Raw genomic sequence first — 23,928 nt, forward strand, 5'->3', positions numbered from 1 at the left:
ATGCACAGTGATAACCTGAAGTCACAACAGGCTGCTGGGAGTACAGAGGCATGAATAGCTCTGTGTTTGTATGTTTAGCTTACTCTGCAGCTGCCCTCTGCTCCACAGCCTATAAATAGTCCAGTAATCCCATTAGTGGCTTAGTCTACTTAGCCGACTTCATTCTGTCGATTAGCAAATACCTGGTGTGTTCGGTCGCTGTGAACCGACCCCACCGCTGTCTGCTCTGCTTAAGAGGAAGTCGACAAAGGTCAGAGGGCACGGACAGTAGGAGAGAGTGAATCTAAATCTGTGATGATACTTATTTGAGATTTGATATTTTTATTTCTGCCCTAAATCCCTAAAAAAAAATGAATCTGTTCCTTTGTTTTTTTACCCATAAATTTTTTTTGTTTGTTTGTTTCTCAGCAGGATCAGATTTAAAGAAATTTGCTGTAAAGTTCAGCCACAGGCCGGAGAACAAAGGATTAGTTTTTGGTTGAGCTGTAGGAATTTTAGGATTAAGCATTTGACGGATTAGATTTTTTTTTTCTTTTCAGTTGAATGAAATCACTGGGACATGTATTCAGTTACTGTAACTGTGTGTTTTGACAGAGGTCCAGATGCAGATCAAAGTTTTAAATAATTCAGAGGATTGTGTGGTGTCAGCAGAGGTGTGTGTGTGTGTGTGTGTGTGATCTTTCTGGTTCAGTGATGTTGTGTAATCATTATTACACAGGTTTAAATCCCAAAGTCACTGTTTTTGAGTTCATGTGTGTGTTGTTTGAAACTGAATCAGATCAAAATGTTCTTCTCGTCCCATCAACAAACAACAACAACATAAGGGCCTGGTGGTGTAAAAAAGTGAAGTGTTTGTGTATAAATGAAAGCTGTGTGTATGATGCTGAATTGTAGTTTAAATATCCTCTCCGCTGTGCTTTCATTTCCTTTCCTCTTTATATTAAGATCCAGTTACTGGCCGACTGTTTTATTTTCAAACCTCCTCCTCTGGCCTGATGACTCAATCACACACACTCCACATTTTAAATTTAGCACGTCCCAGTGGATAGAAAATATGTATAGATTTTATGAATCATGCTCCCATGTCTATTTATAATTAATAGTGTTTTAGTTTCTACTTTGATTTTGCTTCTCACATCATATTGTTGGTAATGAAAGCCTGACTGCTAAATATTTGAGTGGTTTGGAGAAACACTGAATATCTAAATGCTTATTATATTCTACTAATACTAAACAGCTATAAAAGAGTTGTGACCATTGACTTCCAGTGTAATTGTACCATATTTAACAAAACTGTAAAATTGTTATTCGAAACTTTTGAATAACAATTTTACAAATATGTGAGTCATTTTAAGTCTCTGTTTTACCTGAAAACTTATGAGGAGTAGAACAAAGCAACACATAATATCAGTTTGATTACTTTCATTATAAACTTACTTTGGATATCAAGATCTCTAACTCAGCCTTGATTTATAATAATCATCGAAAAACTGACCTATATCTAAATAAGATAATTGAAAAAAAAAAAAAAAGAGATTTTTAGAGCTGATATTTATGTTTTTGTGATTAAATACTTTTTGTTGAGTATGACAGCTGATTTCTCCTGAGAACAAGCTGTTTTCCTTTGATGCCAACACAACTTATACTCTGAACAAACATGCTATCAGCAAATGGACTAATACAGATGAGACTGCTAGCGGCTCTGTCTTTGACATAGCAGACGAGTCATGGAGTGGGATGAATAAAGCAGCTCACAGGACACTGAGCGCTGCTGAACGCACAGCACGTCACTAAACAACCACAATATTTGATTTCAAAATAAATCACGTGTGTCAGGTTTTCATCAGAACCTGTGCTCTGGATTCTGCTGGGACTAACAGAAAGGGGACCGGCCTGTTTATTCCGAAGTGTTAATGACTTTAAACATGGCCGCCAGAGGTCGCATTATGTCGGCGGGATCAACTCTGCTGTATCAGAGTTCATAAAAACATTATCATTTGAACCCTGGTGCTGATCACTGAGGTGATCCTCTGCCACTTTCCAACAGTCTGACTGTGGAACGCAGTTTAGACAGTAACTCAAGCCAGAACAAACCCAGGAGCTAAAAATAACAACAGTCAACAGTCCGGCTGCTGTGGGACTGAGGGGGGGCGCGGGAGGGTCTTTACATGGGGTTGGACAGGCTGGCAGAGGGGGAAATGGATGGACAGCTGGGGGAAGAGACAGAGTAACAGCTAGAGAAACGAACAGGGAGAAACAACGACTAAAAACATTGAAATTGAATCTTTTTTGAGGGAAGGATGGAAGAGAAAGTCAAAACTGACGAACACAGAGCTGCATGAGTGAGAAAGAGATACAATATCCCCCACCTCGTGTTTCTGGAAGTCTCTTCTGTCTCCTCTGATACTTCGCTCACCGCCACCCGGAGGCGATGAACTTCGCCCTCAGCTTCAAGCCCCCGTCAGCAGGCCGCTCTGGGCCCGGAGGCGGCGGCGGAGCCACCATGGAGAACCTGGAGAAGCAGCTGATCTGCCCCGTCTGCCTGGAGATGTTCTCCAAACCCGTGGTCATCCTGCCCTGCCAGCACAACCTCTGCCGCAAGTGTGCCAACGACATCTTCCAGGTCAGCTCCTTGTGTTTCCCGACAGGCTCTGAAGCAATTATAAACCTTCAGGGTTTCACTTTAAAATGTTTGAATCAATTTTAAAAGGTGTAGTACGCCAAAATCTTTCTGTTGAATGTCGACTAGTCGCCTCCAGTGGGTGAAGGTGGGTACTCCTCCTCAGCAGCTGTGTAGCTTCACAGTGAGGAAAAAGTATTCAAATGTATATCAGAACCTCTCAAACTTTAACTGTAGGTCAGTCCACTTCTTCACTACCTGTTAGTTAAGTAAGTATGAGCCATACATTTATATTTTCACCAAAATATAGCTGAGTGTGCCGCCTCTGCTGGTTGACCTTCTGACCTTCCGGTAGCCTCAGGTGACAAAGGGAACAGCTGTGTTGAAAGGAAAATGAAAATAGAAATTGACAGAAGTTACTCCCTCTCTCCCTTACACTCTTTCTCCTCCTCTTTCCCTCTCGCAGTCGGCGAACCCTCTGTGGCATTCCCGCGGCTCCTCCGGCATCGCTGCCAGTGGCGGCCGCTTCCGCTGCCCGTCGTGTCGCCATGAAGCGGTGCTGGACCGCCACGGAGTCTACGGCCTGCAGAGGAACCTGCTGGTGGAGAACATCATAGACATCTACAGACAGCAGGAGACCTCCAGGTGTGTGTGTGTGTGTGTGTGAGTGTGTGAGGGTGTGTGTAGGAGGGAGTGAGGTTTTGAGTTCAGCGTGTCTGCAGGTCTGGAAAAGTCTTACGAAGCACCAGAGTGAGTTCCCACAAAGAAGTTACTGGAAAGTCTAAAATCTCCTTCACAGAAGTTTTGAATATCTTGTCTGTCATGCAGTACATTGTAATGTTTGTTATAACTATACTAGATCATAGATCTCAATACCATGAATATGTCTGATTTTTACATCAAGATCCAAATATTATTGATAAAAAAGTTGGAAATCTCACAATCTTAAGGAAAGTGACTAAAAAAGATTCCTGGATCTGCACCAAGATTTAATGGGTTCATCTCTGGTCCGTCCCTCCACCAAGCTTCGTACAAATCAGTGTAATGCTGCTGACAAATAAGCGAACACAGGTGAAAACATAACCTCCTTCAATAACAAACATATTGTCCCTACTGTCTTTATTATTCTTTGACTCATTGATTCCATTGTTTTTAAGTGGCAGAGTATTTAAAAACATCCTAAAGTCTTTAATTGAATTTGGTGAAACATGGCAGAAAATGTATGAACATGTATAATAATAATGCATAGCACTATAATCTAGTTGTAAATTTGAAGTGTTTATACGTGTACAGTATTTGTCAATAATTATACCTTTTATATTATTATAACTTCACAGTGATGTCATTCGTTATATGCTCATACACCAGCTGCATGCGAGCCCGCAGGAGCAGTTATAGTAGAATAACACATTAATAAACATTTCTATCAGCTACGTACTACATTACTGTGTAAACATGTCTCAGGTCAAAGTTCAACGTTCAATATTTTAAACCAATTTTCATTGAAAAAACAAGATGAAGAAATAAATTGGATCTGAGGATGAACATTCTGAGTCTAAACATCATCATTTAGAAATATGATCGATTCAACTATGAAATGAATGGCGGCAGGAAAAGGTGATTGTACAGGATATATAGTAGGACTGTGTCTGTTATTGTAATAATGAGTGAAAACCAACAGAGAGCAGTGTTGTGTTACGTTACTGCCTCTCTACAGGTTTCTGACCACAGTCGGTCTCTGGTTGTGTCGAGCTGATGCATCCGGACAATACAGACAGTTATTTAACATTTTGAAGCTGATATACAGTAAATTCACAGCAGCCGGTACCTCATAACGAATAATGGCAAAATAATCCCTGGTTAAAGAAAGATATACGGTTGTGTTTTGGTAGAAAACAGCTTGAGCTGAGACTTTTTCAGAGTTTTTACACATTTTTTGCTGTTTTCTTTAAAGCGATCACAAACTGTGGCTCAGTTTTCCATCCTGTTTATTTACAGTCACTGATTTTTTCATTTATATACTAAAAAACAATCTTTATTCCAATTTGAGCAACACATTAGTGGCTATAGATAGCGACAGAGGTCACGCAGTATGACATCACACTACATGCAGCCTCTTGGTTTTCTGTCTTACCCCTTGGCTACTGAAAGTTATTTCTTATTTGCATTTTAATGCACGTGTGAATCAAGTCAAAGAAAACTCAAGAAGAAAAACATAGATTATTAAATTAAAGTCAAAAACCAATAAAACTGGAAAAAAGTGCAGGATAAAAAAACAAAGTTGACACGCTGCTGAAACAGAAGACTTTACTCTCAGGTATCCGGTCGTCAGTAAAGATGGACACTGATTTAATTTAACATTATATAACATCTCTATCTTATCTCCGAACTTATAATGTTGACCTCTGTCTCCAGGTGGGAGGTTGCCTTCTCTGACCTTCTTGGTGTTTTGCTGAGTTGTGACTGCAGAGACTCAGGAGCATTCACTTTAATAATTTAGCTAAAACACATAGTTACATATAATTCGCCTGGATTTGGTCACAGATTTGTTAATTTGGTTCTTGTCAATCAACAAAACACATTGTGTTCTCTCAGGCCTGTTGGAAGCTAAAATGAATTTACATAATAAATGAAATGCTGTAAATAGCCTCTTCACTGCATCTGCCGCTGTTTTATAAGTGAACACACTTACTACGACTCTACACTGATATTTAACTCATCATGAGTGTAAACTTGTCACTTTCACCCCAGAATAGAAGCTCAGTGAGTCACCGCTGAGGGGACGAGAGATGTTGGCGTTCGTTGGAGACAGAAGGACAGGAGTCCCGTCATTATCTCCGTGGGCTAAAATAGATGTGATTGTTCACAGCGAGCTTCACAAATGTTTTGTAACTTGTAGTTTCTCATCATTTTTTCATGGGTGGAAAAATTTCTCATTACTTAATCATCGTTTCTGTCAGAGACACCTACGTCAGAGGACAAAGGGCCGGCTGTTGCATAAAACTTGGACTCTAACTAAACAGCCTTTGCTTTGTCAGGATGCTCATCCCTGTCCCAACTACACACATGCACCAGTGTGGCCTGATTGTGAGGCAATCTCTGGGAGTGGTGCGTGTTTAATTGGCTGGTCACTTCTGCTTGTGTCATAGGTAAATGAAAGACAGGAAATCTAGATTTCTTACGCCCCTTCAGAGGTAACCTATGGGACGCCGACCGAGCTATAAGTGAGCAGTGACACACTCTGTGTTCCCAGGTGGCAAAAGAAACAACAGGCATCTCAGCCAAACTCTTTGCGTAGCTCCTCCATCATCCGCTGACGTCAAAACAAAAACGTCACTGATAACAGAAGTAAACTAAGCTGCTTCAACAATACACACACTGCTGCCAAGTCTTGTGGACACTCTGCCACTTGTGCATGTAAATGAGATTAAAAGCGGCCAAGTTTTTTCCTTTAAGCACATTATAGATGCATTAAAATAATGGCAAGGACTGTCTGTACTTGTGTTCTTATAGAGAAAGAATTAAAAACCACTGCTCTAGAGGGATTCCTGGATTCATCAGTGTTTTGTTTGGGGTTGAAAACATGAGTGTCTTTTCATCTTCATTTTCATCACCATGAGTGATTCAGTTACAGTAGGTGATATTTAAAGGCAGATAATTACAGTGATTTTCAATGATTGTTTTGGTTCATCTCTTTCTGTGTCTGTTGTTGACCTGCAAAATCTGCATCAGTTTGCTCATTAGAAAAGTCGCCAGAGAAAGTTTAAGGATATTTAAATTTTTATACTTTACCCTTCTCCTGTGTAGAAGATATATTTGTGGTTTTAAGAACCAAAAACCATCTCAGTGTAGTTTTACATCTTCTCTCTCAGGCTTCTCTCTGGAGCTCCAGTAACAACACGTCAGTGAGCCAATCAGAAGAGAGGAGGCTCTGAGCTTCTCCTCTGATTGGCTGACTGTTTTGTGAGTGATCCATTAAATATGTAGCAGATTTCAGACACTCAGAGAAACCATATCCTGAAAGGTTGGCTGGTGGGTCCCGGTGGGCGGGGCTTGGTGACTGCTCTGTTGTGACATCACAAAGTTCCAGAAGTCCTGACGGCTGGTTTTAAGGCTCAGTTTCTGAATACAGGCTGTGTGCATTTCTCTGTGGACTGAGGCTTTGATACTTTCACAGTATTAATATAGAACCTAGAGCTGATCTATAATCACACTACACATGGACAGAGACCTTTAGACTATATGGGACCCTTAACAATTAAAAAAAAAGTAAAAGAAGCCTGTAAACGAACCTTGAAGACTTTGTGTCTCTTCCAGGCTTGTAAACATGAAGCCAGAGCAGCAGCAGCAGCAGCAGCAGCTGATGTGTGAAGAACACGAGGAGGAGAAGATCAACATCTACTGTCTGTCGTGTCAGACGCCGACCTGCTCCATGTGCAAAGTGTTTGGACAACACAAAGACTGTGACGTGGCTCCGCTCAGCAGCGTCTACATGAGGCAGAAGGTACAGAATCAACATTGGCAGCTTTCACTTGACATACCAGGCGTCTCATTAGTCATAACATCATGGTTTATTCCAGTTCACTCCAGTTCACCATCAGACAAAGACACCAACCAAAACCAAAAGATTCAGCCAGAGATGTTGTTGGTGGCGTGTGTTGGAAATAAGCTAGCAGGTTTCTGAGGAGCCGAGCTGAAGCTGAAGCTTGTTTAAAGGTCAAAGGACAATCAAAGAGTCTGAACTCTGGTGGGTGAATTCTAAAACCAGATGATGCCCTTTATCTGCCATACTTATGCTTTCTGTTTCTATAATCTTCTATTCTTCTATTTCTGTTCGGATCCTGGTTTCTTTTTCTCAAACACAAACCCAGCATCACCCAGTGTGAATCCATGATATATAAATAAATACCGTGTGTAATCAGGTCACACCTACACACACACACCTGGTTTTCAGCTTTCTAAAGGTCAGTTACAGTGATACTAGACATTGTTTTAACGCAGAAACAAATATTATCACATGTAAAAACTTTATTTGTGGACGCACAAAGTCACACAAAGACAAAGTGCAGCAGTTTAGTCATGCAGATGACGGCAGCGGCAGCGGCAGCGGCGTCCGGCATGTTACTGAGCTTTTGTTGACATTTCAGTGTCGGCCTCTCCATCTCTCACTCTGTCTCTGAATCACTCATCTGAAATTCAGATGAGGCCGAGGAAAGTTGTTGATGCTCCATCTTAAAGGTTGATTTCATAAACAAAGAGTCAGAGATTACATTTGGTCCACACAGAAGTGATTTAAGCGTTTGCTACACCGATAACACTTTTTTAAATGACACTGAAACGGCACAGAAGCTGCGACAGTCTGTAAAAATGTGCATGATGACATGTGGTACTCTAAACAGATGCATGCTGGTGACTCATGTTGTTGGGCTTTAGGTGGTGACAGGATTACTAATGAGAAAGTATTCATCCAGAAACACTGCACAGTCTGAATTTGTCTTTTTAACAAGGGAAAAAGTTTAGAAACTTTTCATCCACGACTGGATCCACATAGAGATACAGATGAACAGATAATCCTGCTGCTCGGTCGACTGTCAGGATTTGTTCGGGAAATAATCTGGATTTTATTTGAAGAATAAATGCTGAAAGGTTCTTCAGACACATGACCACAAACACTGTGGTTAGTGGTAATAATTCCACTGTATTATTGTGCAGTGATGCAGAGATATGTTTTATTTAGAGCTGAAATGATTAAATAAATCGATTTATTGGCAAATTATTCGATGATAATCAGTTGTAGATTTATTGTTTTTTCTAAATCTTCAATTCACTATCGCTTAAAATATTACAAGTGTTATTGTTGATGTGAAACATCGTAGCAACAGCGTCGCTTATTCATGGTGCCTTGTCTCAAGGATCTTATAACAGTAGAATTGAGAGTCTGAAGTTTGGGGGTTTTACTTTCTTGCTGTGTTGGCTGGTTTAAAGAAGATTATTCAGAGTAACTCTTTCAATAATCAACATTATTCATAACATAATTCAACAATCACAAATCCAGCTACACAAGCGAATGAACTTTATAGGAGTAATGAGGCAAAGAGGAACAGTGAGCGAGCTCATGTTGCTGGGCCATTCATTGATACTCATTGAAAATGGCACCTAAAGCTGCTAGTTTCTTAAGTTTATTCCTGTCTGTCAGTGTCTGAATTAACGTCAGTGATGTTCTGGATGTTTGCAGACAGATCTGAGCGACGGCATCGCCATCTTGGTCGCCAGTAATGACCACATCCAGGCAGTCATCTCTCAGATGGAAGAAATGTGCCGCACTGTAGAGGTTAGACACACTGCACACAAGAAAAACAAGAATGGAAAAATAAATCATTATCATTTCTCTAAATAATGTGGCTCTCCACTAATTTGGGAAACCATAACTCTCTTTAGTATTTATATTTCATACTTTGTGACTTTCTAACTTTGTTGAGCAGAGGAATCTTCTTTCTTCCCATCAGGAGAACGGTCAGCGGCAGAGAGAGCAGCTGGAGAGCCACTTCCACGGTCTGGTGGCCATCTTGGAAGAGCGGAAGCAGGAGCTGGTGGGTCTGATCTCCAAACAGCAGGACAATAAACTGAAACATGTTCGATCCCTCATCCGTCGGCATGGCGATCACCTGGAGGCCGCGGTCACGCTGGTGGAGTCGGCCATACAGTCCATGGAGGAGCTGCACATGCCGTTGTTCATACAGGTGAGTAACAGCTGGTTAGCCAGATGTTTGGTATCTGGATACGGGGCTGCAGCTGCCGGTTCTTTGTATTTTTTTCTGGGAATTTCGGGAGATAGTGACCTGTGGTGCTTGTATGTTAGAAATGTTTTTGTTTTTAGGAATTCAGAAGAGCAGCCTTGTTTTCTGCTTTATGGAAACTTATTTCTTGCTATCCAGTGGGCTTTGAAATAGTTTTACGAGGTCCTTGTTAACAGGCCTTTAGCTCATAGAGGAGCATGTAATCCATAATCGAATAAAAATCATCAAAACTGGAGCTGCAGAGGTTTCACTGGACAGCAACAACATGCTTTCAAGGCGTCTACTAATACTTATTTCAAATTTTAGGCAATGCTGTTCACAGCTGTAAATGTAAATGCAACCTGTTCAACCAAAGAGAAAAATGTAAATTACCCCGTAACAAATCTTATCCTGTTAACCATCTCATGACCCTTCAGATTCAGGCTGGTCTCTGCTCCTGCAAATCTTAAGACACGGGCAGTATCTAGTCACACACACACACACACACACACACACACACACACACACACACACACACACACACACATGATTTATTCATACAGCTGCAGAGATAATGGAGAGCTGGTCAGTCTCTCCAGTGTACTTTATTGATTAGCTGATTGATAATGTGTCCATACATGTACAAAAACTACTACTACACCTACTCCTTAATTTTGACTTCTTCAACACAGCACTTTAAGCAAAGGTTAAATTGAACATCAGTGTGCTGATATATGGCCAATCAGATTATTATCTCATGTCACATGTAGTTATAACACCTGACATTGTTACTCAATTATTCAACCAGATGACTGACAGAAATGTGATTAGCAAATAAGTATTAGCAAGTGTTGCTATCACTACATAGCCAACGTTAGCATTAGCAACTGTTTACTTACCTGTCCAGAAGAAACATTGTAAGTTCAGCATCCAACATCACTCTCTTACTCACCAAGAGCTCCAGCAGCAATGCCAGTGTTAACTCTTGTTTGGCTTCTTCTGAAGTTAGCATGCTAACCAGCTAGCTCAGGCCCAGTCGGACCGTCTTGTCACTTTCCGATACCGAGTCACTATAGCATCCAGTCTGCTCTGAAGAAGTAGCACTGCTCAGAGAATGTATTATAACCTCTTGTATTGTAAACACAACGATGGGTGTTCAGCATTGTTATCTGCAGACAGTGAGCACCAAATGCTTATATCAATCAAACTTTATTCGTATAGCACTTTCTGTACAGGTTGGAGGAGCTTTACAGATGACTGACAAACTGATAATAAGACCATTCCAATTTAAAAGTAAAACATTTTGAGACCAAAGCTGAAAGAGAAAGAAAAGAATTGTGGTGAATTAATAATGAAATTAATAAAATAATAATTTTAAACTAAACTGATGTACTTGATAGTCAATAAGATGGGATAAAATAAATAATGGACATTAAACATTACAATCAAACACTCGGCAAAAAATGCTAAAAAAGTAGGTTTTAAGTTTGTGTTTAAAGATGTTTCAGCTGTTCAGAGCATAAGTACAGAGAGTGTGTGAGTATTTATTTATTTTTTAATAAATTGTTGTTTTCAAGACAGACAGGATACTTTTATGATGCAATTTGAGGGTCGAGTAAAACCTGAAAAGAGTTGAAAAGTTAGTTGGACGGTCCGAACTGAGTTCAGTCCCCCTCGTCTCTGAAGCAGGTTGTTACTAAATCCAGCATCTTTACTGCTGATGCAACATGTCTGCATCACTCCCTCTGCACTGAGGAAGTGTGTTTGTGTGTGTGTGTGTGTGTGTGTGTGTGTGTGTGTGTGTGTGTGTGTGTGTTTGTGTGTTTGAGAGAGAGAGGAAGTCTGAGCCTCAGGTGTTGCTGTTTTATGCTCAGACACTTGCTCTGCCAAAGCAGGTGTTAAAGAAGATAGATTTAGAGGAAGCAGGTAGTAAAGACCGTGAGGCCTTTCTGGCAGCTGGCAGTATTTCTTAAAATCATGTTTGTATTTCACACGGTGACGTGTCTGACAGATGTTGTTGGCACAGAGAGCTGCAGCACCATGTGATTAATTTAGTCTCTTTCCTCCTTTCTGTCTGTCCTCTCCTCTCTCTCATTCGCAGAGCGCCAAAGTCATACTGGAGAAGTAAGTCCGGTGTTTTTTGTGGTTTTATTTTGATCTTTTACTGGAGTATTTCCATTTTTGATACTTGATACTTGTACTTTTTACTCACTAAAAGTATTTCACAGATATCGTCATTTTCCAGAGCCAGATTTCTAAAACCTTCGATCACCATTGTAATGTAGTAATTCAAACAACCTAATAATATAAAAAGCAGCCAAAAGGAGCTCCACCTCAACCAGCTATAACAGTAAAATGGTGTTTACACTAAACAGCAACAGGAATAACCCCTGTACTTTTACTTCTGATACTTTAAAAGCATAAGACTGAAATATTCTATATTTTCTTGTTGTGAAGAAAAAAAGCAAAACCAATGATGAATTGATCTCTATAACAGGTATTTCCCATGTATTTAAAGCCTAATCTATTTTATTCATCCACAACTAGAGCAACAGATGTGTATAAATCCATTTTCTGCAGCTTATTTGTGGAGGTGGCAGTAGGTTAGGCGAGGTAGTCCAGAGGTCCCTCTCCCCAGGAACGTTTCCTAGCTCCTCCCGGGGGATCCCGAGCTGTTCCCAGACCAGCTGACATGTGTAGTCTCTTCAGCGTGTTCTAGGTCTACCCCCGGGGTCTCCTACCAGTTGGATGTGGCCAGGAAATGAATTTATTCTTTATTTTAAGAATTAAAAAAAAAAAAAACATGATTGGATTATAACTGTCAGAGATTAATCACTCTGGCTGGTGGTTCTGATGATTTCATATAAATAACAACTATTATGTAATATGTCACAAAAAAGCAAAAGTTAGAGAATAGTCTAAAAATTAAACATTGAACTTGAAATTAAACATGATTTTTTTTCCCTCTCCCATTAATCATCTTATGATTTGTCCCGGGTTGGGAACCACTGAACTAAACTACCTAAGTATTTATAAACTGAAACAAAGACAACAGTAAAACGCTGCTGCCCTGTTGTTTCATCAGTATTAACAATCTAATAATGTCATGTAGAATGATGTCACAGGGGCCTTTTCACTGCTCTGCACTTTCACTTTTGATGCATAAGTATAATTTGCTGATAATAAAATACTTGTGTACTTTTACTTAAGTATATATCTGAGTGATTCTTCCACTACTGGGATTTAGATTAACATTAAGTATGGAAATACTTGATAGGAAGAAAAGTGATGCTTATTCAGGATTTTTGGAAATATTGAAGAAAACCTCAGTTCCATTCAGAAATCCTCAGAAAATGTATCAAAGAATTAAATATTAGATTGGAAATAAATTAAACATGGACAGATGAAAAAATCTGTTCTGAACCAAAATAATAACTCATTCCTATAATTCAGTTGTAACCTCTGGTCAGTTAGCGTCAGACTGTAGTAGTGTGTATCGGTCCCCAGCTCTCTGTGAGACATCTATTCATTCTGTATACATTATGTAGATGATGATCCACTTGTTGCCAAGAGATTGAAAAAAACCAAACCAATCTGCTGTGAAGGCCGGCGTCACCGAGCGGCCACACGGGAACGAGCACAGTGTGTGTTTGGTTTGCTGATGGATCGAGCCAGTGTTTGTCTGATTAAATATTTATCACCGAATTTACTGACAGCACACAGGATGTGTCACAATATTTAATGTGTTGCATGGTCTAAATGATGTTTGAAGGACTTACAAACAGGTGATTCATTTCAGAGAAAAATATCTAAAATATATTGATTAGTATCAGCTCTCAAAAAGTGATACTGACTGACCACGAACTGCATATGTGCAGTAATGAATTTTTAATTTCAACTTTGGAAAAGCTGATTCTGCAGCTCCCAAACACAGTCGAACTAAACCTGGTTTGTTATTTGCGGTGTCACAGCAAGGTTAACCTTAATTTTGTGCTTTGAATTTAGCTTCTGTAAATGTGTGATGTATTGAAATTGAATGTTGTCACAAACTTTCTTTTTAAATCAAGGCTCATTCAGTACAGGACTGGCTTTTAAAAACCTAAAATATATTTCTAAAATATTAAATAAACAGACACAAGATTAATATTTTAAGTGCCTGACAAATAAATTTGATAAAATAAAAGGATGCAGACTTGAACAGCGGAGTCTTATTTTGGAGCCTGTGTGTTGTTGTTGATGTCTTCGACAGGATGGCGGTGACAGCGGGGGCCTCTGACATGGAGCGTCCAGAGCTCAGTTATCAGAGCATGAGCCACTTCGTCATCGATACTGACGACCTTGCTGACATGTTGAGGAACATGGACTTCTGCTCAGGTACGTACAGTCGAGTTTGAAATATATGAAACATTAACATCGATTGCTTCTCAGAAGTTTTACACTGACAAACGGGAACTTGTTATTATTTTTGACTAGTTGATTAACCGCTTAGTTAAGAAGGTGATGGATGGATTGGTTGATTATGGGTGTGATTATTATTTGTAGCCAAACTTCCCTCCTTCTGATGAAGTGGTGTAACAGACATTGATACTGACTCCCTGCCTCTCAGCCACACAAAGACTCCAGGAAGATTAAACACAGTTTACTGCGTAGATAAGTGTGTGTGTGTTCTGGTATTAATCACATTGTGGGGACTGTTTGGGGACAGAATTAGGTCCTCACAAGGTAAGCTGTTTGAATTTATGGTTGGGGTTAGGCATGTTAGTGGATAAGGTTAAACAGGTTTCCTTGTTTGTGTGTGTGTGTGTGTGTTTTCAGGTGTGGGAGATGACGGAGAAAAGGACCCTGAAGAAGTGGGAGGGGAGTCAGAGCTGGACTTTGGCAGCAGATATTAAGACCAGAACAGAGGTAGCTGTTTAGTTTTGATTAAAAGTTAAAAATCTGAGTAGAAATGATTTGAGATTCTCTGAGAGACTAATAGAATGAGGATACAAGGTGTTTGTTTCTGTTCTGGATCCCCCTGTGGACCTGTAGTGATGAATTGATCAGGGTTTTGCTTGGCCAAGGCTTTGTGGTTTGTTTGATTTTGGTTTAGGAAGTGTCCGACTCCTCACATTAGTCATTCAGCTCCCAGTGCTCAGTCAATACAGCAGTTACTCTCTGTACTCTAAAACAAAAATTTGACTACAGAGCCTATTTTATGATATTTAGTTTCAGGGACCAACATGCGAAGCTATAATTGTTGATTTAGTTACAGAGCTTACACAGAGTTCACACTGCACTTGGCCACATTCAAATCTGCAATTTTCACACAAAAAATATCTTAAAATCAATTAATTTTTCAGGTGATTTCAAGTGCATCTCACATTCTTCATCAGCAGGTGGAGTTTTCTGTTGTCACGGAAACCATTCACATCCGACCCAAAACACCATCCTTAATAGAGACACCAGTTACAACAAATTGAAATCAAACTTTTCCTCATGTTGTTGAAAGAAAGCTGGAAACATATGTCAAGGAGCTTTTTGTATCCGCTCATAACAATATGAAAAATAAATAAATAAAATATATATGAACAAATTACAGTATGCACTAAAGCTTTTTATCGGTTTTACTCTAAATATGATGATATGTGTAAATTCACCTAAATTCAATTTAGCATCACCTAATTTCTTTCACTGAAATAATAGAATTTATGAAACTAATTAAACTTCATGAAGAACACCTGTACAATCGAATGCAAATCCAACACAACTGTTCTGATGACTTTTAGGATTCCTGTAATGTTCTGTTTTTTGTCACTGTTTCAATTCAATGATATGTTTTATCAGTGAGGTGTATGTGATGCTGTTGCACTGCTTTATATACACAAGTGATATAAGTGGTGGAATATTCCGGCAGCAGCCACAGCTGTAGGTCATCAGGCTGATTAGCAGTCTGATAAACTGGCTGCTAACGATCTGCTGGTGCTACAGACCAAAGACGAGAAGGACAGAAAAAGTTTAGCAAGTTTAAACTTCCAGCTGGAGTTTCATTTTGAATGTGTGGCAGTTCCGAAGCGAACACTTCAGTCTTCATGAAGTAGGGATTTATTGCAGCACTGTTGTCTTACACTGCATTAGTTTGAGCTATTTGTTCCTAATAAACTGCCACCTGTGTCTATAATCCCTTTTACAAACATTAATACTCACTATAGAGCAGATGTGTATTAATCCATAGCTGAAAATAGTCCATTTTGTCAATAACTACAGTGTCCAGCCGTTTGAGAAACTTACTGAGTCTTTTGTGCAAATTAAACAATATATTCTAAAGATTTAGTAGGACCAATGTTTTCATCACAGTTTAGGCAACAAATGTTAGAAATCCTTTCCACCACAACTTTTTGCCATGTGACTCATTGAAGTAGCCTAATGAAGCCTAAAGCCTGGGTGTAAATAGCCAAATTAGCTAATCACCCCGGGTGCAGATAGCATTGTTGGCTACAGACACCTGGGTGCAAATAGCATCTAAATAAGTGTAAGTGTGCACAAAAGCTACATATTTAAAGCGTTTAAATCTTGCAGACATTTGAAGTTTCTAAATATGTGTCAGAGCCTGTTTTTAGATCTTCTTGTCGGTCTGTTAATGAGTTGTAATATTTGGGAATCTGCAGCGTGTGTCGTACAGAGGGGATGTGTGGAATCATCTCTAACAAGACCACTTACGTAAAGTGAGCTGCAGAGAGAGCGAAGGGTTCCCCTCATCCACTCAGGAAGAGGGGACGGCATCACTGTGTTCGTGCTGACTCAGTCGAAAAGCAACAACAACAGCAGCAGCAGCAGCAGCAGCATCATCCTCCTCCTCCGTGCAGGGACATTAGACCGACCAGTTGGAGAGTCACTGGTGATTGGTGAAGGCGTGGGATGATGACACTGATCTCATGATATTTGTCTTTTGTTCTTTGCTCGAGGTCCCTGCTGCAGTCCTGAGGAAATGTGAAAGAGAGACGGGAACAGAGGTTTATCATAATCCTCCGTAAGAAATCGGCACAGTGTTTCAGGAGGGATCTCACTGCCACATGACTTGGACATGAAACAACAACAAAGACGACATGAAAAGACACTAAATGGTCAGAAATCATACATTTCTGTACATTATCAGTTTCTCACTGCAGCAGCGCAGATGCAGGAACACTGACTCGGCCACATTTTCTTTTTTCCTCCCACATTGTTCCTTTTTGTTCACTATAAAAGAAGCCAGTGTATTGTGTGTAAATATATCTCCCTATGTATATCTCACAGGAAATGTATAGTGGATTTAACACTGCATTCTGTGTTGTGGGAGGGAAAGTAAAAAGATTTTGCTTGGGTGTCTTTTTCTCCAGGATTTAAAGCCCTTATATAGATTTCTAATGGCTTCGGTAAAGACTACAGTTTTTGCATTTTGTAACTCATCTTAGATGTTATGTAAATAAAAAAACAAACCAGTGAGGATTAAAGTCGATAAGATAAAAAGGGTGAGGAGAGTTAGCAGGACTGAGGTCAGAGCAATGAATGATTTTGACTATATATGGTGCAAAGTGTTTCATTTTTACAGATAGAGGAGCAGAATTGTCCTTTTTTAAAATGCAGAAATACAGGAGCGTGACAATAGCAGTGAGCAGGATGTAAAAATTAAAGCGTGGGCAGATAAGCTTATTATTGTAGGTAGTATTGTAAATGACTTGGGTTGCTGAAAGAGCATGTGGTGGATTTTGGGTTCTTGTGTGTGTGAGCGTGAAACACACCTTCCAAAAACAAAAGGAAAACGTCAGAAGCGGCCGTTTGAGCTGTTGACCCAAAAATAACGCGTTTACGGTCACGTGACGAAGCCCACGGGACGGGAGCAAAGTCGGGAGTTAGGGGACGTTACCGTGACGTGTAGATCAGGCGACGGACAGTCGACAGACTCGTTTCAACACAAACCTTGATCTCTCCCTAAAAAACTAACCAAGTTGTTTAATACCACTTTACAATAAGACTACCCTTATAAAGGATTTATAAATGCTTTATAATTAGGTTATTAATTCAGTTGTCAAAACTGTATAAATCATGAATAAACAGGTTATAACTCATTTTTCATACAGTGATGCAGGCTGATTATTTGGCAAGATCAAGTCGCTGTAGATTATTTTTTATCTTGCTGCTGTAAATACTCACTAGTGCACTGAATGTGGATTAATCCGCCACTGAAAATAGTCCCCAACAAATAACAAACGTACTGTTTCCTCTTGTTTGAGTAACATCTGCTAAAAACTACATCGCCCAGCTGTTTGCAGACGTTACTGAGCTAAAAAATTTAAATACATATTTGTAAGTTTTACATTTGTTTGTTGACAATAAAAAAAATATAGAATAACAGCTGCCTTTTTCTTTAAGGTTAGAGGAAGATGATGCTCACGAATTTGAACAAACGGCTCATGTCATTTTCATGGGGAGGAAAGTCACAGTCATGATGGATGAAAGCTCTTCAGAGAGGTGGAGGATGTTAGAGCATGTGGTGGGTGTGTGTGTGTGGGGTGGGGGGTGGGGGGGGGGCAGTTGTATTAAACGTGATCTGTTGGTTCACAGAGGGAAGTTTTTATTTTTGTCCCCTGGACTGTTTCTGACACTGGTATCAGTCAGGGCTCCGCTCAGCGGCTCCAATCAGGTCCGAATGAATCATCACAGACACAAGACGAATGATCATGTTTCTCCTGTAAAAGCCAGTATATTGATTCTTTTTTTTTTTTTTTAAAGAATGTACTTTAAACTTTTTAGGCTTTGCTCCAAAATGTATTATTGATCTGTTTACCCCTCATCGACCCTGATGGTTGTTTCTAGTCATTTTCGGGTTTTGGTTTTCGTGGTGACGGGCCTTTAGACTCTGGGACACTTTTCCAACTATGAAAAGACACAAACATTTTGTAACTTCTTATACTTTTTAGAAAACATTTAGCAATAAGAAAGACTTATATCACACAGTCACATTACGGTTTAAATTCCTATGCAATGTTTTTTTTTCTTTTAATACACTTACTACATTAATTACATATTACTTTTGTTTTCTTATGGATGTTTTGCCACTGATTGCATGTTTTGTTCCTGTGAAGAAACTTTGTAACTTTTGAAAAACGCTAAGTTTATTATGATGACAATGAATTTGCTGTATTTAAATAATTATATATAAAAGCTAAGCAGAAAAAGTGAGTATACAAACGTACAGCAGGGTGTTTATTGTGAATGTGGCGGCAGAGTTGCATTTCTAAAAAACAAAACAAAAAAACGTAACATAAAATACATTAAAGCCACTTCAATTTGAATTAATTACATTGGAATTATTTGATTTTAAATTTAATTTTTCATTATTTTTTTTATTTAAATCTTCCGATCTTGAATAAACTTGTTCCGACAGTGATTTTGTTTTTGTGCTGTTACTTGAATAGAGATCTTTTATATTCTGGGTTAAAAATCTCTCAGTCTCTACATCACGCTAGTTTTCTTCATTCATGAAAAACTGTAATTTTACAGATTTGACTTTTTTTTTCTAAATGTGGATAATCTCTGCCACGAAGTGTTACTGTTACATCACTTTGCATCAGATTATATCTGTTGATCTTTCTTCTCTCTGCTCTTGCTGTGAGTTTTTCAGATGTTGTGATGCAAAGTGGAACAATGAGGGAGAGGAACCGACACACAGACACAAACAGAGGATGATAAGGCAGAAGAGTCATAGAAACCAAGAGCCGTGAGCCAGAGGTCATTTTGACTTCTGTCTTTGCTTCTTTTCTCTGATCTGTTTCTACTTGCACAAGAACCGGCCACTTCCCTCAAGTCTGCTCTGATCTTCAAAAACATTTCCATTCATCTGTTAAAATTCAACAAGCTGTGTCACTGCAGCTGATACATTTCCATCAATATTCTGTAGTTCATCAATTAGTCTAATAAATCAGTTATATTTGATGTAATGTTCAGTCTGCATCACATGCAAAACAGTAAAGAAATGAAGGAACTCTCAGCCAAGTGTTGGTTTTAGCAGGACTGGAAAAGCAGCTCACATATCTTCTGGATTTCTGGGCTGAATGAAGTTTGAGATTTAAGGATACGGTAAAAAAAAAAAGCTGCCCAAACATTTCTGCCTTTTTTTGGTTTTACACTGACCTACTAAAATCAAAAACTGACCCAGTGTGGGAGCATGAACACGGTCAGTATCTGAAACCATCTGCTCAGGAACCTGAGTAGATGTGGGAAATTTGACCTGATAGTTGCATTAATTTTCTGAGAATTCAACCATTTGTTTAAGAAACATTGTCATACCTTGTTGGTCAAGTGATGGTGGGGGTAGAGGGATCATCTTTAGGGATCATCCTCTGGGGGGGCATGAAGATCCATCCAGCTCATAGACTGTGAATAAAGATGGACGTCACCCACAGGTTTGTGAAGAGCGGTTTGGAAGCTCAGTGTGTTATTCTGTCGTCGTCATCTTGTCGCTCCTCCTCACTCCCTGCTGATCCAAGAATGGACAAAGGGGAGGGGCGTGTGTGGAGCCCAGACTTTGGTGGACGTCGGCTTGTAGCAAGAATATGCTCACCCACCTGTCACTCAAAGAGGCCACGCCCTCATTTATACAGAACTTTAAGCCTGAATAAAATTCAAACAGGTGAGTTATATAAAAATCCACCCCCCGTGCAGTTGTCATGATGTGGCAGAAACCTAACATTTTGATTTCTTATTGATATTTTATTTCGGAAGCACTCCCACAACATTGTTAGACATAACAGTTAAGCTAACGTTAGTTAGCGATCAAGGGGAAGTGCGGCATGAAAACCGGATGTTCGATCAACTGTTTATTTCCGCATTCCAACATAAGGTCAATACAAACTAAATTTCAATAAAGTCTTCAGTAGGTTTGAAAGAAAATGGACAGAAACTGCTCCTTCGTTTTCAGTGTTTAGGATCTTATAACAAGAAGAACTCTGGATGACACTTAAACCAAACAGCGGTGACAATTAGTTGTATTTTATAATGGATTAACACACATTTATAACACAATCAAAAGCAGTGGGTTTTTGTTACTTTAAACCTTTTTTTATTAAAAAATATAAATGGCAAAAAAAGCAGCTTTTTCATTTGCTAAAAGAAAGACAAGGTGATCAGAGTCAGACATTAAAGTTTACAGTAAAATAAAGCTTTTTTTTGTTGTTCTTTTTGTTGAAGGTTAGCATGCTACAGTTGATACAGTACAGGTGATAGTGCTCCCGCTCAAAAAAAAAAAAAAGGACAGAGGACGACAGGAAAGGTGAGAGAGTGAACATGAAGTGTTTTCCTTCAGCCTCGGCTCTGGTCTGAAGTGAATCTAGTCTGTCTTACAGGTGGATTTAAAACAAAGGCACAAATGGGTTTTTGAAGATTTCAGTGTCTTGACGTCTTGGTCCAACAGTGGCTGGAGTCACCACTTAAACTGAACAAGTGCCTTTGTTTTTTCTAGTTCTCCTCAGTAGCAGAAACTTGACTTTAGGGTTGAATCATCAAGAATCCTGCAGCTCTGTGCTCACAACATCTGTGCTGTAACAAACTCTTATAGTTTGATGATCAGAACTGATCATCTTTTATTCTGAATCTATAGGGAATTACTGTGGGATCCATTGATGTAAATTTATAGCATCAGCATAATGTCAGTTTAATAAAGAATGGATCTTTTATTTTGGTCAGTTTCGTCTTAATTCATCATCACATCAGTAAAAATGTGTCTGAACAAAACTGATCATCTTAAGATATTGTGTGAAACTGGCTCTAATGAGAGCACCAGTCCACAACGCACCTGTCATTATTCTGAGTTATTTGGTTGCTGAGGCCAGGAAAGGATAAAATATCATGAATTAATTATAATTAAAATCTGCTAAATCAACAACATTAACACCAGAGTCAGCCAGTCCACTGAGGAGAGACAGGCTCTGAGTCAGAATAAGAAAGTAAACTCAAACCATAATGAGCATGAGCACTGGATTCAAATATGCAAATGACTTGTCACGTGGACCAGTGAGGTAACTTATTGTGTAATTGATTGTTGATTGTTTGTACAAATGATTTAAAAAAATAAAAACTGTTGATTACCAACTCAAAATGTCCAATAAACCTAAAGGTGAGAATGAGACAAATCCAGTGAAGGCCGACAGTTTCCACCAACAGTCCAGTGCTGAGGGGATGGTGTGTTTGAGGGGTGAGGGAAAGGGGTGAGGCCGGTGGATAGTGGCGGATGAGGGGGTGGTTGAGAAGTCCGTTTCCATATTTTCCAACAAAGTCTTTAAATAAAACGTAAGGGTTTACACTGACTCGGGTATGCTGTAGTGCGTAATTTGGCACCATCTGCGCGTGAAATGATGTGGAGCGGAAGGCAGGCGCACAAACAAAAACTCATGTCAGAGGTCTTGGATACTGAGACAGCGGCTGGGCTGTTTTAATGAGGCTTTTTTTTTCTTCTTTTCTTTTCTTTTTCTAACAAAACAGAGCTTTTACTTCCCGACCTCGTCGAGCACTTTGCGGTTGAGCTGAGCCTGCTCCCTCTGGCTCTCCATCTTGGCCATCTGGATCATATTCCTCAGCAGGTGGAAGGTCAGGTCGATGGACAGCGGCGGCTCCTCGCTCCGTTTCAGCAGCTGCGCCGCCGCCGTCCTCACCGCCTCGTCCTCGCTCTCCTCCTCTGCAGGCAGCAGGTGGAGACGGTCCTCGTTCCTCCTCTGCAGAAACCTCAGGATGCTGTCGCCCAGTAGATCCGAGGCGGTGCTGTCCCCGGCGGCGGCCGCTCTGAGGAGCACTTCGTCCAGTCGCTGCGTCTGGAGGCGGCCGCCGCTGCCATCCAGCCAGCCGGGGAGGACGCGCGGTCTGCCGGCGGCGGGGCGGAGGTGTGATGAGAGGAGGACCGAGGAGAGGAGCAGGAGCAGGGGGACTGGCTTCATGTCCTGCAACCAGGGGAAGCCATTAACATGACATTCAGACAGCTCATTATACAGTTAAAATGAAATGGAGTGACATTTATCAAACTGCTTCACTGATATGAGTCTTAGAAGTGAAGTTATATTATTAATTATAGTTAATACAGTCGAGAAAAAAGAAAGTAATGAATCCTAACACGATTTTTACCATTAACAGTCACTAATTCTGGTACTAGGGATGAAATGCCATTTTTTAAGTTTAAACTTTATATTATCTAAACCTAAATTCCAGATCACTTTCCTGCGGGAAAAATGAACTTATACTAAACTAAAAAGCGCAAAAAAGAAAAGTATAATCTATAATAGCTGAGTTGAATCTGATGCACAAAGAGCAGAGAAAAAAAATTGAGGCTATCCAAAAGTCACAGGACGATGCCATCCATGTTCGCAGCTCGCACAGACACGTCCAATTCAGCCAAACTTTACTCACACTTAACCGAAGTGCGCTTACTCACTTTCTTCTCTCCAGATGCTGCAGCTGAACTTTGGTGGTGAGGTTTCAGGTCGGAGCGGAGTCTGAAAAGTCCCTGTGAGCGGAGACGGGAGAGGACGCAGGGTTTTATACATCCAGCCTGCTCCTTTGACGTCAATGCGGGCACAGAGACCGGTTTGGAAAGTGGACAGCTATCGAGACGCAAAGGCAATAGAGTCCCCGAGGGGACAGCTGCGGAAGCTGTGATGGACAGAAAGTAAATGGTGGCGGTTTATTTTTCTTCAGGTTTATTTCCCATCCATCCACCCATCCATCCATCCATCCACCCACCCATCCATCCATCCATGCGGGATCTCCCAGGGGGGGCAGATGAAGAAACAGGGGCCAGTTGGGGATTCCTTGACAAAGTTCCACTGGTTCTTTCAAGGAGGTTTGAAGGGCTCATGAGTTAAACATTACTGAGCTCAGTGTGCTCTGATGGCGCGGGCAGGCTATGGATTGGCCATTGTGTTCCCGTTCTTTTCCTACATGATCAAAGTTGGCTTCTATTATTTTTTTTATGCTTGTGAATGATTTGTTTGTATTTGTGTTTGCAGTCTTGATTCCATCACATTTCCCCTCAACAGACAAAGTATTTGGATTTTTAATGGTTTTAAATTGAACTGAATCTCCTCTTCAGCTAAATGTGAGGAAACTTGAGTCTGAGACATGAAAAGATTTGATAAGATTTGTCCTGCAGAAATAAGGATAGTCTACTTTTGCTAAGTTGAAATCAAAGCAGATAAATGAAGAATTAAAGGCTTTTACAGGAACTGGAGCTCTAAAGTTATACAGGAGGTAAAACACAATAAGCCAGTCTTCATTTTCTATGCATGTTTGACCAGGCTGCCCCAGAGTAATGTAGTGTAGTAAAGTACTGAATTATTTTACTGCTTCATGAGTCTAAATGATTGAAATGAAGCTGGGAAATTGAGTCTTTGGTTGAAATGTTCACAACCTGTCGACACTGACGGGTCGCTAATGGTCAGAAAAGTTTGGAAATCAGTGTAATAAACCATTTCTCACTTTGAACCTCAGTTACCAATCTCACTAAGGACTCAGGAAAATGCCCATTCA

At 40.0% G+C, this 23,928-nt stretch overlaps 2 protein-coding genes across 3 annotated transcripts; one reads left to right on the plus strand and one right to left on the minus strand.

Annotated features, from left to right (window-relative positions):
* Positions 1 to 2,207: 2,207 nt before the first annotated feature.
* trim54 (tripartite motif containing 54) lies at positions 2,208 to 17,894 on the plus strand. Its single transcript, XM_056405678.1, has 9 exons — positions 2,208 to 2,623; positions 3,087 to 3,265; positions 6,938 to 7,124; positions 8,856 to 8,951; positions 9,127 to 9,360; positions 11,498 to 11,520; positions 13,646 to 13,770; positions 14,212 to 14,301; positions 16,341 to 17,894. Exons 1-8 carry the CDS (start codon positions 2,432 to 2,434, stop codon positions 14,286 to 14,288), a joined length of 1,113 nt encoding a protein of 370 aa, XP_056261653.1. The 5' UTR covers positions 2,208 to 2,431; the 3' UTR covers positions 14,289 to 14,301; positions 16,341 to 17,894.
* A 2,240-nt stretch (positions 17,895 to 20,134) lies between these two features.
* Positions 20,135 to 23,882, minus strand: uts1 (urotensin 1). 2 transcript variants are annotated; one of them, XM_056405831.1, is made up of 2 exons: positions 22,810 to 23,882; positions 20,135 to 22,346 (listed from the first exon to the last, which is right to left on the minus strand). In XM_056405831.1, exon 2 carries the CDS (start codon positions 22,341 to 22,343, stop codon positions 21,900 to 21,902), a length of 444 nt encoding a protein of 147 aa, XP_056261806.1. In that variant the 5' UTR covers positions 22,344 to 22,346; positions 22,810 to 23,882; the 3' UTR covers positions 20,135 to 21,899. The 2 variants fall into 2 exon arrangements, with proteins under 2 accessions (XP_056261806.1, XP_056261805.1); XM_056405830.1 differs by having other exon boundaries at positions 22,835 to 23,875.
* Between the last annotated feature and the right edge of the window lie 46 nt (positions 23,883 to 23,928).

The sequence above is a fragment of the Seriola aureovittata genome, chromosome 19 (assembly GCF_021018895.1).
Source record: "Seriola aureovittata isolate HTS-2021-v1 ecotype China chromosome 19, ASM2101889v1, whole genome shotgun sequence".
NCBI lineage: Eukaryota > Metazoa > Chordata > Actinopteri > Carangiformes > Carangidae > Seriola > Seriola aureovittata.